Raw genomic sequence first — 12,043 nt, forward strand, 5'->3', positions numbered from 1 at the left:
CTGTCACTGTTATCTAAAAATGACCTATCATTCTTTTCCAACTTAAGATTTATGGTGGTCATGTGAAATGCTTGTTTTTAAGGACTGATGAATCTTCAACAACCTCCCCCGCCACCTCCCAGACTCACTTCCCATAGCAAGTGTTGAGAGAACTTTCCTATAATGATATGATAATAACATAATTTTAAGATAAAATGTGACATACTTGATACAGAGCTGGCATAGGATCCAGAGAAGGCAGCTAGTGGCACAGGAAGTCAGACATAAGTTCAAATATGACCTCAGACACTTAATGAGCTGTGTGACTCTGACCAAGTTGCTTGACTCCTATGTGTCTCATTTCCTTCATCTGTAAAATGGGAATAATGATAATAATAACATCTGTTTCCCATGGTGATTAAGAGAATCATATAAGATATGTGTAAAGTGCTTAGCACAGTTCCTGGCACAGAGTAAGTGCTATATAAAGGCTTGTTTCCTTCCTTTCAGGAAGACCTGGACTCAAGTCCCTCCTCTGACCCATATTTTCTGTGTGACTCTGGACAAATCACTTAACCTCTCAGTGCCCTAGGCCAGTGGTGTCAAGTTCAGATAAAAACAAATCCCTGCAGGCCTCATGTTACTTAGAAAATCTCAAATTAACATTATCTATGTTGTATTGTGACTTGATTTATTTTGTTAAACACTTCCAAATTATATATTAGTCCAACTGGGACCTTGTGGAAATCTGGCCCCTCTGTTCTAGTTAGTTCTCTTAACAGTGAGAAGATAAAATGTGTGTGAACTATATCACTGGGAGGGGAGATGCCTCTCCTGGCAGGTCCCTGTATCAATAAAATCACAAGTCTGGTCAGCCTGGTCCCTTTCCATGTTTTCATTTTAAGCCATCCTTTTTACTTTGCTTTTTAAAGGTTTAGTGTGAAACTAATTAAATTTTGAAAATTCTTCAGTAATTTTAGATGTTCAAAGACCCATGTTTGCTGGATTTATATTACTTGACTAAAGTGGATCATCACAGAGGCATTAGTTGCTGCCAGTTTGGGAATTGCACAACTGATGATATGGAATAAGATATTCCTGGCAGTAAAAATCTTTTTCAGTAATCTTGATATAGATGTAGAGGTTATATTTCTGGCTGATCCAAAAAATAGAAATCGGAAGTGGTAGTTCAGAACTGTGACTTCATCTGTGTAGGGACTTCTATTGTAAGAATTCCCTCTTAAGGTATAGATGAGCAGCCAATTTGAAATGTATAACCTTATATGCTTTGAGGAACTTAATAGGTTAAGTGATTTCCTGTGGTCATAATATTTTTCCAAGGCAGGACCAGAACCTATATCTTCCTGAGTCCAAGAGTGACATTCATTCTAGTAGGCCACCATTGCCTGTCACTGATGTTCATGATACCATGTAAATTGTCTGCCCAAGAGCTTCAATGATTAATATTTTGACATTGAAATTCCGTTCATTATCTGCTGTCTTTAGCAATCAACTGGACATATTCTCTTACACATCTTCAATTGCATCTAAAACACCTTTGTTTCCAAAGTGACTTTCTTTCTTGGTTTCCTGTTTATATCAATGACTGCATTTTCCTAGTCACTTATAGACAATAATAATCTCTCAGAAACTCTTTGATTCCTCCGTGTCTTTCAGAGCCAGCCAAGGGGCCCTCTTTATAATCCTCTTTCTTCTGTACATTCCTTCTTTTGCCACTTAGTTTCAGACCCTTGTATTCAGGCCTAAACTACTGAAACAGGTCTCTAACTGATTTCCTTGATATTTTAATCCATTTTCTATACCACCAGTAAATCAGCATTTCTAAATCATGGTTTTGATTATACTATTCCTTAAAGTGACTATCATTACCTATAGTAAAATCGAATTCCTTAGCCTGATGATACTCAAGACCCTTTATCACAGAAGTTCTTAGTCTTATTTTGTATCATAGACCTCTTCATCATTCTGGTGAAATCTATTCTGAAATCTTCAGAATTTTTAAAATAAAATAAATACATGGGATTACAAAGGAAACCCATTATTTTGAAATAGTTTTCAAGTTTATGCACCATCCCCACCTCCTATTTAAAAAACCTTTGCTTTATAATCTCACTCCAGCTTTATTTTTCTTGTATCCTAGCACAATGATCCCTTGCTATATCCAAGGTGATCTTATCGTTTCACCAACAGACCACATTTTTCTCTCACCTTGAACTCAGGTTCATGCCACTTAGTGGATACTTCATCATATAAAACTTTCTTTCATGTTGTTTTGTGGTCATAGGGTCATAGATCTAAATCTGGAAAAAACCTGTGAGGCCATCACCTCCAGATCTTTATTGTGTTATCTTCTTTGAGGGGAAGGCTTGTCTTATTTTTCTTTTATATTAACATAGCATCTGGCATGTACTAGATTATAGATGCTTAGTAAATATAATTGAGCTTTATGCTTCTGTTTGGCGAGACATGAAAAGCCCCCATTTTCTTTCCTTCACATTTTCCTTTCTCCACGTTTCTTTCCTTCCTCCACATTTATATAGAGTTTCTTAATTTCTTTAAAATTATCGATAACTTTAGAATTTTAGCTCTAAAAAAAGTACTGCAGCTGGTATTGGATGAGTTGTGGAAGAATTAAATTATGCAGATTCTAAAATCATGAGAATCCTTCAAAGGCTTTACAATCTTACCCTACAGAGCTGTCCTAGGCAGGTTTTTGAGAATTAGAGAAAGTGAGACTGAGAGAGAGAGAGACAGAGTGTATAAAATATATTATGATAAATGTAATAATTGTAAATAATGATAAATATTTGTTTTGAAAGGCTTGACAGTTCTGAAATGGATCATAGTGAAAATGAAGATTTCTCAATGTCTTCACCTCTGCCAGGAAAAAAGAGTGACAAGAGAGACGACTCTGATCTTGTAAGAATGAGATGTTGGGTTGTGTCTGATAATAATCACATTATAAAACTGGTACTATAGTAATAATTTTCAACTTCATAAAGCTAGGCTAAATCAGTTAATTTTTCTTTTTCTTTTTTTTCCACTCTGAAGATTTATGAGTTGTTGTTTTTTTTTAGTTTATTTTCATATTTCAAGTAGCAAGTTTTAAAAATTAATCTATCCCTCCCACTACCCTCCTCTCCCCCATTGAGCAAATATTAATAAAACAAACCCAAAACAAATCCCTCAGTACATAGTTCAGCAAAACAAATTCCCAAATTAGCCCTGTCAAAAAATTTGTATCTTTCTGGGTTTTGAGTTTATTGCCTCACTCTCATGAGATGAGTAGCTTATTGCATCTTCATTCTTTTGGGCTCATGTTTTATCATTGTGTAATTCTAAGTCTTTCAGAGTTGCAAAGGCTTTCAAAGTTTTTTTTTTCTGCGTTGTTGTCATTGTATACATTTTTGTCCTAGTTCTACTCACTACACTCTTCATCATTTCATAAACATTTCCCAGTTTCCTCTGAAATTATCCATTTCATAATTTCTTATTACACAGTAATACTTCATTATATTCCTATATCACAGTTTGTTTAGCCATTTCCCAAATAGGAGGATACCCCCTTAGTTCCCAGTTGGGGCTACCACAAAAACCTCTATAAATTATTTGGATGGCTTTCAGAATTTTATTTCTCAGGTTTGACAGTTAATTGTCTTTACTGTTTTGACATAGGAATCCTAAAATAACAAACAACTTTATAACATTATTGGTCGTATTCTGCATTTTAAGAAATTGGCCATGTAATACATTCGATGATTTGACCCCCCCAAAATAATCTGAAGGCAGAAGATTAAGATAATGACCTTGACAGTTTTAACATTTTGGAAATTTTATAGACATGACTTTTTATGTTTCCAATATAGTAGAAAAATTATACAGGTTCTTTATAAAGTCATAGTTTACTTCTTAAAGTTTGAAATTTGGCATTTAAATGTCATTTAAAGGTAAATCTATTAAGGATTTTAGAACACTTGAAGTACCCAGCTGTACACTTTCATATGACCTCAGCATATATCATAACAAGAGTACTCAGTTTGATCTTCCAACCCCATGAAAAAATGACATTCCTAGCTCCTTTGTTCCCCCAAAGCAAATGCCTTGGTTGTGCCTCAACTACATGTTTGACATGACCTCAAAACAGGAATTCCAGTAGCAACTGTTATGTGAACAAAGGGTATCCATATCTGCCATACTTTTTTTAAAAAAAGGAAAGAGAAAGAAACTTGTACTGTCATAGCAGAGTAGCATGGAACACTATCCAAATAAAAAGAAGATATAATGGATTTAGTTATTATTTTTGTGAACTCCTTTGATGGTTGTCATATAATTGCTATTTTCTTATGTTCCTTCCTGGTTGGGAAACCACAGTTTTCAGTAATGATACCTGTTTTTTAAAAAATCTTCAGGGGTGGCTAGGAGGGCGCAGTGAATAAAGCACCGGCCCTGGAGTCAGGAGGACCCTGAGTTCAAATGTGGCCTCAGACACTTAACACAGAAACTAGCTGTGTGACCTTGGGCAAGTCACTTGGCCCTAACTGCCTTCCAAAAAGCCAAAAAAAAAAAAAAATCTTCATTCAGTTGGCAATTAGATTTTTATTCATCATACCATTCTAGTGATGGTGGGGAATGTTCTTCTCATAGCTTTTAAGAAATGCTTCTCATTAAAAGATTTAGTTTACATTGACCACTTTTCATTTGTCACAGGAATCTGAATTGAGATAAACTGCATACAATTTTGTAGTGTAGTTGTTCTAAACTTCTAAATACATAGTTTTACAGTATTGTGTATAGGTTATTTCCATCATCTATAACACAACTCATTTAAGTTTTAAAGTGAATAAAAAACTTTATGAAAATCCTGTGTAGTGCTATATAATCCAGCAAAAATTTAGGTAGGGTCTTTGAGAGTAATGACTTCTCTATTTGGTTGAGATTTTTTTAGCTACTATGAGCGATTTGAACAGCAGTGCTTCAAAGCACAAAATAAGTTATTATTTGTGCCCCTATTTGATGACACATAGATTCCATGTTAAAATGTTTTGTGTACCTTTTCCTAAATCCTTTACTAGATTCCAGTTTACATAAAATTGCAGTTGTTTTCAGTTGATGTCAGAGTTTTCTAGTTGTTTTGCCCATATCACCTCTCTTGTCATTGTACTATTACTCTTTTAAACTTTTTACTGTAGTATCCTATTACTGATTTATTTCCCCCCTTTCTATTGAAATAATATTCATAAATTATTATTTACTTAAAAACAGTTTTCTTCCCAGATGATAAAAAATTTGGAAGAAGAAAGTGATTCTCTAATCCCAGCCCATAAAAATCATAGAATCTGGATTAGAGGACACCTTAAGAAGTTTTCTGGTCATATCTCCCACCTAACAGAGATCTCTTCTACATGGTGCATTATTGTCTAATACCTGCTTAAATAATTCTAGTGTGATAAGTCCCCTACTTTATGTTGCCGTCAAGTCATTCAGTGGCTTGATTACTCAATTATTATGAAGTTTTTCTTCTTCATAGAGAGTGAGAATTTGCCTTCTTTTGCTTTTACCTTTTGTGATTAATTTTGCCTTTTGGAACATCTGAAACCAACCCTTTCCCATGAAAGCTTTCCAACTCTTTGAATATTTCTAATATAAGTCATTTGCAGATCCATTGGAGCCACTCTCTTACCTGAGCCCTTATAGAATGAATTTGGTGTAATAGATACATAACCACAGGACCTTTTTGTAGTTCAGTCTCATTTAATATGTCCCCAGAGAGAGAGAGCATAATAGTTAAGTTGTGTTATTTTAAGAATGCTAGAAACATTAAGAAAAGTTGACTTTTGTTTGCAAACCATAAGCTATGTGAATACTTATTGAATAATTTTTAAGCTTATTTAAGAAAAATTCAAAATTCAGATTAACCCAAACTCTCAGGAGGGCAGTTCACCTGTGTGTTTTTTCCTGCCTCAGATCTATATTTTTCTTTTATCTTTGCAATGAGTGTAAAAAGAATATTTGATCAGATACAGACTCCTAAGAAATAGTGAGCTTTGGTGATTCTATAGTGTATGTGATGCCAACTACTCTTCCATTGCTATGCTAATAGTAATCGTGGAGGTAATGTGAATATATAGTAATTACTGATTTTTTTTTTATATGCTTTCTCAGGAGACCTTAAGTGTTATTGTCAATTTCTAATTGAGTAAGACTCCTTAAAACAGTAAATTCCTTAGTGTCTTGACATCTTAAGAAAATCTTTTCAGTCTCCATCTGCTGGTCAATGCTATAAATTTCAAACAAAGTAGCATTGTAATTTGCTGTGAAATTTCATTAATTTTCATTGTTTGTAGTAGAAAGGAGTATTATTTGGGTGAAACAGAAGCCCTTTCAATGAGCTTTTAATTTACTTACTACTTCTATGCCTTTGCATTCTTCATTTATAAAATGAAAGGAATCCTTTGAAATAATTACAGATTACTAATAATGCTTATGTAAAATTTACTTACTCTTGACATATATGTAAAATTACCATTATTATTGACTAGAAGAATAGGTTCATTGAAGATTGCTGGATTAATTAATTAGAACTGATTAAACAGAGGCCATCTGGTATATTGGATAGAGGACTGGTCTTAGAGTCCAAAAGACCCAATCTTAAATTTTGCCTCTGATAACTCAGCTCTGTAACTGTGGACAAGTGACTTAATATTTTAGTGCCTCTGGCAACTCTCTAAGACTATAAGTTACAGAAAAGTTGCTCATTGCACCAGTGGAAGGTTGTTACTAACTAGAATCCCCTATATATTCCTGGTCCATGCCCCTGTTCCCTCATTCTGCTCCCCCTCAAACCCCCCCCCCCCCCAAAGAACCAATCTACATAGAATAATGATTTGAGATGCTTAATCCAGAAATTCCTTTTTTTGTAAAATATTACCTCCTCTGCTTGGTTTTATATTGTAATAATTACTGTTATTTTGGGGTGCTTCCATTTAGGTATACATACCTTAAAATCGAGAACACTCCCTGGGAATTTTTTGATTCCATAAGAAATGATTAGTCATGCTTCTATTGTATTTTGAAAATATTATTCTTAGTTACCTTTTTCTTCACAAACATTGGTAACTGTAATTTTTACTTGCTACATTTTTCATTGTATATATAATTCTTTTCATTAAAACAGTAATCTGATTTTGATTTTCAGTCTGAACTTGAGAAGCCAAGGAGCCGAAAGAAGACACCTGTTACAGATCCAGAAGAGAAGTTAGGTATGGATGACTTAACCAAATTGGTTCAGGAACAGAAACCAAAGGGAAGTCAGCGAGGAAGGAAAAGAGGCACAGCCATGTCTGATTCTGATGAACAGCAGTGGCCAGAAGAGAAGAGACTCAAAGAAGATCTCTTAGAAAATGAGGATGAACAGAATAGCCCTCCCAAAAAGGGCAGAAGAGGGCGACCCCCTAAAGTGATTGGTGGTGGCACCCCAAAAGAAGAGCCAGCAATTAAAACATCTAAGAGAGGAGGCAGGAAAAAACCTGGCCCCTCAGCAACAGAGGAGGAGGAAGAAGAAGAGAGGCAGAGTGAGAACGTGGAACAGAAACAGAAGGGCAGACAACATAGAGCTTCAAGGAGAGCACAGCAGAGGTGGGTGTCTGTGACTGTTGACTGCTTATATTTTAGTTATGATATCATAAATCATAATTTGATGCTATCAAAATTTGGGTCTTCCCCAAAGCAGAACAGAATCTTCTGAAAGTAGTGCAGTTGAATCCACACAGTCCACACCACAGAAAAGACGAGGAAGACCACCAAAAACGCCACCACCATCACAACCCAAAAAAAATGTGTAAGTTGTGAATGCAATAATATTAAATTGCAAACAGATTTCAAATAACTTTATAAAATTTCATGATAGTGTATCCAGTGCTGTATTTAAGCCCACACATATTAGTTAGCCCTTCTTATCCTTGGCAAAATAGATTTTTGTCAATCTTTAACTGGGTCATCAAGAGCCCAGTTAGCCCACTGGCACCACTTTAACACTTTAGTGAGCTTGAAAATAAATCTTTATAAATGCATGCCAAATGCTTCATTTACACTACACATGGAGACACTGGTAACTGTGTAAGCTCTTTATGAGGGGATGGTCACAACACTTTGGACCTATCCTTTTCTCTTTTCCTCCCATTTTTCTTTGCACTCTCTTTTGCCCTTTTTAGAAAAAAATTAACTCCTCCCATTTCAAGATTCATCTTTGTGAACATATTGGAAAAAATACTCTTGAGAAATAGCATTCCTCTTTCTTAGATTATTATAGAAAATATTCATTTTCCTATAAATATTTTTCTAATGATTCATCTGGCTTATATTTGTTTTCAAAGCACAAATACATAAATATGCAGGTACACATTTATCTGTACATAAAAAGTTTAATGTAATAGTACTGTTGGATCAGCTTTCAAAATTAAGTTTTAGTTCAGAATCATTGTTGCTAAAAAAGTATAGTTCCCTCCACTATTCTTTTTTCCGAATAATATAAATGAGAAAGATTCAGAATAAAATAATGTAAGCACATTAGTTAGTGAAACTCATTAATACTTTTATGTATATGCAACATAAATGATATTTTAGGTAGTTATGTCAACACCTCAATGTAAAGCATCTTTCCAGACATGCTGTTACACTTGCGTGATTGGGTCAAACACCTATTTCTGCTAGATGCAAGGGCAGAGCAAACACCACAGACGGTCTTATTCAGATTTGCATGCTTCCCTCATTCTGCTTTTTGCTAGCCAGCCCCTCATTCCAGTGGGGGGAAAGAAAGCCATACAGGTGGGTATACTTTTTAGTGATTTTATGTGGAAACTTAAAGTATGGAAAGCTAATAATTTGTAATTAAAGAATCCTTAATGTGTCATTTGTTTGTTTTTTGCTTTTTGGAGGGGAGAAAGTAGGGCAGTTGGGGTTAAGTGACTTGCCCAAGGCCACACAGTCTGAGGCAGGATTTGAACTCAGGTCCTCCTGACTCCAGAAGTGGTGCTCTATTCACTGTGCCACCTAGACACCCCAAGAATCCTTAATGTTAAAAATTTGTAGATTATAATTAGTGAGAATCAGAAAATTATGAATTTTTAGAGGCCATAGAGTCTATTTCCTTTCTGATATTGAGTAGGATCGATGATACATTATTCCAAACCAGGTGAATATTCTACTTTAAGAAACATTCACTAGAGGTGATCCTACAGCCAGCTCTGGTAGACTTTATTTTGAATCTTCAGTGCTAAGTTCTAGCTTAGATTTAATGTAAATTGCAGGTCAATATTGACAGTGTTGTTCATCTTTCTTTGTTAAGCTACCTGTATTTGAAAAAGCATTTTAAGTTAAAAAAATTACTTTTGTTTCAGTGTTAAACAAACAATATATGTTTTGAGGCTCTTCAAGTAGTTTACTTAGGACACAGTACCAACAAATTTGATTCCATGTATTGTGGGGAGTACCCCATGCTCTTCTGAAAGTTTGAGTATTTGCTCCTTATCAAGTTAATGGCATCTGAAACTAAGAAAAAATAACTAGTTCCCACTTTTCAATGAGCTATTAAATTAATGCTGTGATACACACACACACACACACACACACACACACATATTTCAACTCTACTTATTTGATGTTTTCCACCAGTGACACCAAATGTATTCAGACAGATGAACACAACCATCTGTATATATATTCACTTCTCTTTACCATGTTCCCCTTAAAATATAGTTTCTAAGAATGTTTTATCAAAAAATTCTGGGACCATTTGACCTTGTCAGTAATTGATGAGTAGGACCATTAAATTTAATTCAGCAAACATTTATTGAGCACGTGAAATATGTAGGGCAATGAAGGAAATAAAGTTAAAGCTCTGTCTCAGATCTTAGTAAACTTAAGAAGATTTACATGTTTATAGAATTTTAATTATTTCACTAGTTCCTTGCAACTTTCCTGTGAGATACATGTACAGGGTCATAGCATCATTGATTTATAGCTACAGATATTATAACCCTCATTATAACAGGCTCAGAGCACCGAAGTGACTGACCCATAGTCACAAAGTAGTGGAACCTGTACTTCAACCAGGTTTTTGACTTCCATAGAGCTCTGCTATTTCTGCCTTGTTCTGCATCAGTGTCCTTGAAGCGTGGGGTGACACAAAGTCAGCAGCAGCAGTTGAAAGAACAAATATTATTTCAGTGATTGTAAATATATAAATTTGAGTAGTATTTGGCACATTTTTGTATCTGGGACAGTCTCCACGATTAAAATACCAGTTTTGGATTCAGAATAATAGAAAATACATTCAGTCTCATTTAAAGAATCACTGATAAATGAGCAGTGAAAAGCCATGTAATATTTGAAAGTGTTTTTTCTCTAATACCAAAAGTTGATGATTATAGCTTAGTGAATTAATTTAATTTCTTATGTTTTTTACTCTAGCCGTACTGGACGCTCCAAACAAGCCTCTAGTAAAGAAAATGAATCAAGTGAAGAGATGGATGTTTTTCAGAGTAGCTCTCCTGTCAATGATGACATTCCACAAGAAGAAATAATGGAGGAAGAGGAAGTTTCTACAATCACTGTATGTGTTATAAATTCCCGTGCCTCAGCTAGATTGGGATAAAGGGATTGAGAAGTAAGAACAATGAGAGTCTAGTCAAATCAATATCAAACTTCCCTTTGTGTATATCTAAAAATTGGATGTTGTTTTCTGCTTTTTAGAATAGTGAACTAATTTTGCTTGTACTTTAATATACCGTTGGGTTTGGTTATTTAAATATTTTTAAGTGTCTGTGATTTCATTGTCTTAGGAGCTCCTTCCTTCAGTTCAAAATACACATCAACCATATCTCTAACAGAAAGTCTTCAGCAGGGCTTTCTCCAGTGATCTTATCTTATTTGCTCTATACTATCTCATTCGGTCAGCTTAACAGCTCCCATGGGTTTACTTATCATCAATACAGATGTTTCTTTATTTCCAGATCTATATATGCAACTTTGGTCTTTTTCTTGAGTTACAATCATGCATCTTGACACATATGTCTTATACTCATTTTAAACTCAACCTTTCTAAAACAGAATTGATGATCTTTTCCTAAAAAACTTCTCCTTTCAAATTTTCCTCAGCTTCAAACCATCATCTTTCCAGTCATCTGGGCTCCCAGCCTCAATGTCATTCTTTTTTTTTTTTTTTTTTTAAGCAATCAGGGTTAAGTAACTTGCTCAAGGTTACACGGCCAGTTATTTCTGGGTGTGGTGCTTAGTGTCTGAGCCCGGGATTCGATCTCCAGGTCGTCCCAACACTGGAGCCAGTGCTCTTACTCGCTGAGCCACCTGGCCGCCCCTAAGCAATTGGGGTTAAGTAACTTGCTCAAGGTTACATGGCCAGGTGTTTCTGGGTGGGTGCTAAGTGTCTGAGCCCGGGATTTGATCTGCAAGTCGTTCTGACACTGAAGCCGGTGCTCTTACTCGCTGTGCCACCTGGCCGCCCCTCAATGTCATTCTTGATTTCCTCTCACTCCACATATCCAGTCCATTGCTAAATCTGGTTTTTTTCTACCCTTACAACATCTCTTGCATATATCCCTTTCTCCTTATGCAAGTAGTCATGATTCCAGTTCATGCCATTATATCCTCTAACCTAGATTATTTCAGCAACCTTCTAACTGATCTCTGCCTTAAGTCCCTCCCAACACCAGTCCATTCTCCACTCAGCTTCAGAAATGATTTGTGTAGGTCTGACCATGTCATGCCCCTGCTTAAGTGAGTTCTCCAACAACTCCCTGTCTCATCCAGGATCAAATATGAAATCCTCTGTTAATATGGAAAACTCTTCATAATTTGTCCCTTTCATATCTTTCCAGTCTTTTTGCCCCTAACTTCCCTACATTCCCACTCTATTATACAGCTACAGTGACCTTCTTTCAGTTCCTTGCATATGGCACTACATCTCCTTTAACTGCCTTTTCACTGGCATGGAGTGCTTTCTTTCCTCCCCTCTGCTTACTCGTTTCCC

General features: G+C 35.5%; 1 protein-coding gene and 1 pseudogene across 3 annotated transcripts in view; both read left to right on the forward strand.

The window, feature by feature from the left end:
• The window catches only part of PDS5B (PDS5 cohesin associated factor B), a 234,921-nt gene that overhangs the window by 217,265 nt on the left and 5,613 nt on the right, over positions 1–12,043 (forward strand). For 2 of the 3 annotated variants that reach the window (XM_069080647.1, XM_069080649.1), the window contains 4 exons: positions 2,820–2,919; positions 7,196–7,635; positions 7,730–7,837; positions 10,468–10,609. In XM_069080647.1, coding sequence (XP_068936748.1) covers positions 2,820–2,919; positions 7,196–7,635; positions 7,730–7,837; positions 10,468–10,609 — 790 coding nt within the window. The remainder of the gene's footprint in view (positions 1–2,819; positions 2,920–7,195; positions 7,636–7,729; positions 7,838–10,467; positions 10,610–12,043) is intronic. The other variant, XM_069080648.1, reaches the window with a different exon arrangement.
• LOC138155417 (biogenesis of lysosome-related organelles complex 1 subunit 2 pseudogene) overlaps positions 1–12,043 on the forward strand; it is a 964,561-nt pseudogene that overhangs the window by 34,085 nt on the left and 918,433 nt on the right.

Source organism: Petaurus breviceps, unplaced genomic scaffold (assembly GCF_028583685.1).
Source record: "Petaurus breviceps papuanus isolate PSGF00001 unplaced genomic scaffold, PetGlider_PUasm1.0 91133, whole genome shotgun sequence".
Lineage (NCBI taxonomy): Eukaryota > Metazoa > Chordata > Mammalia > Diprotodontia > Petauridae > Petaurus > Petaurus breviceps.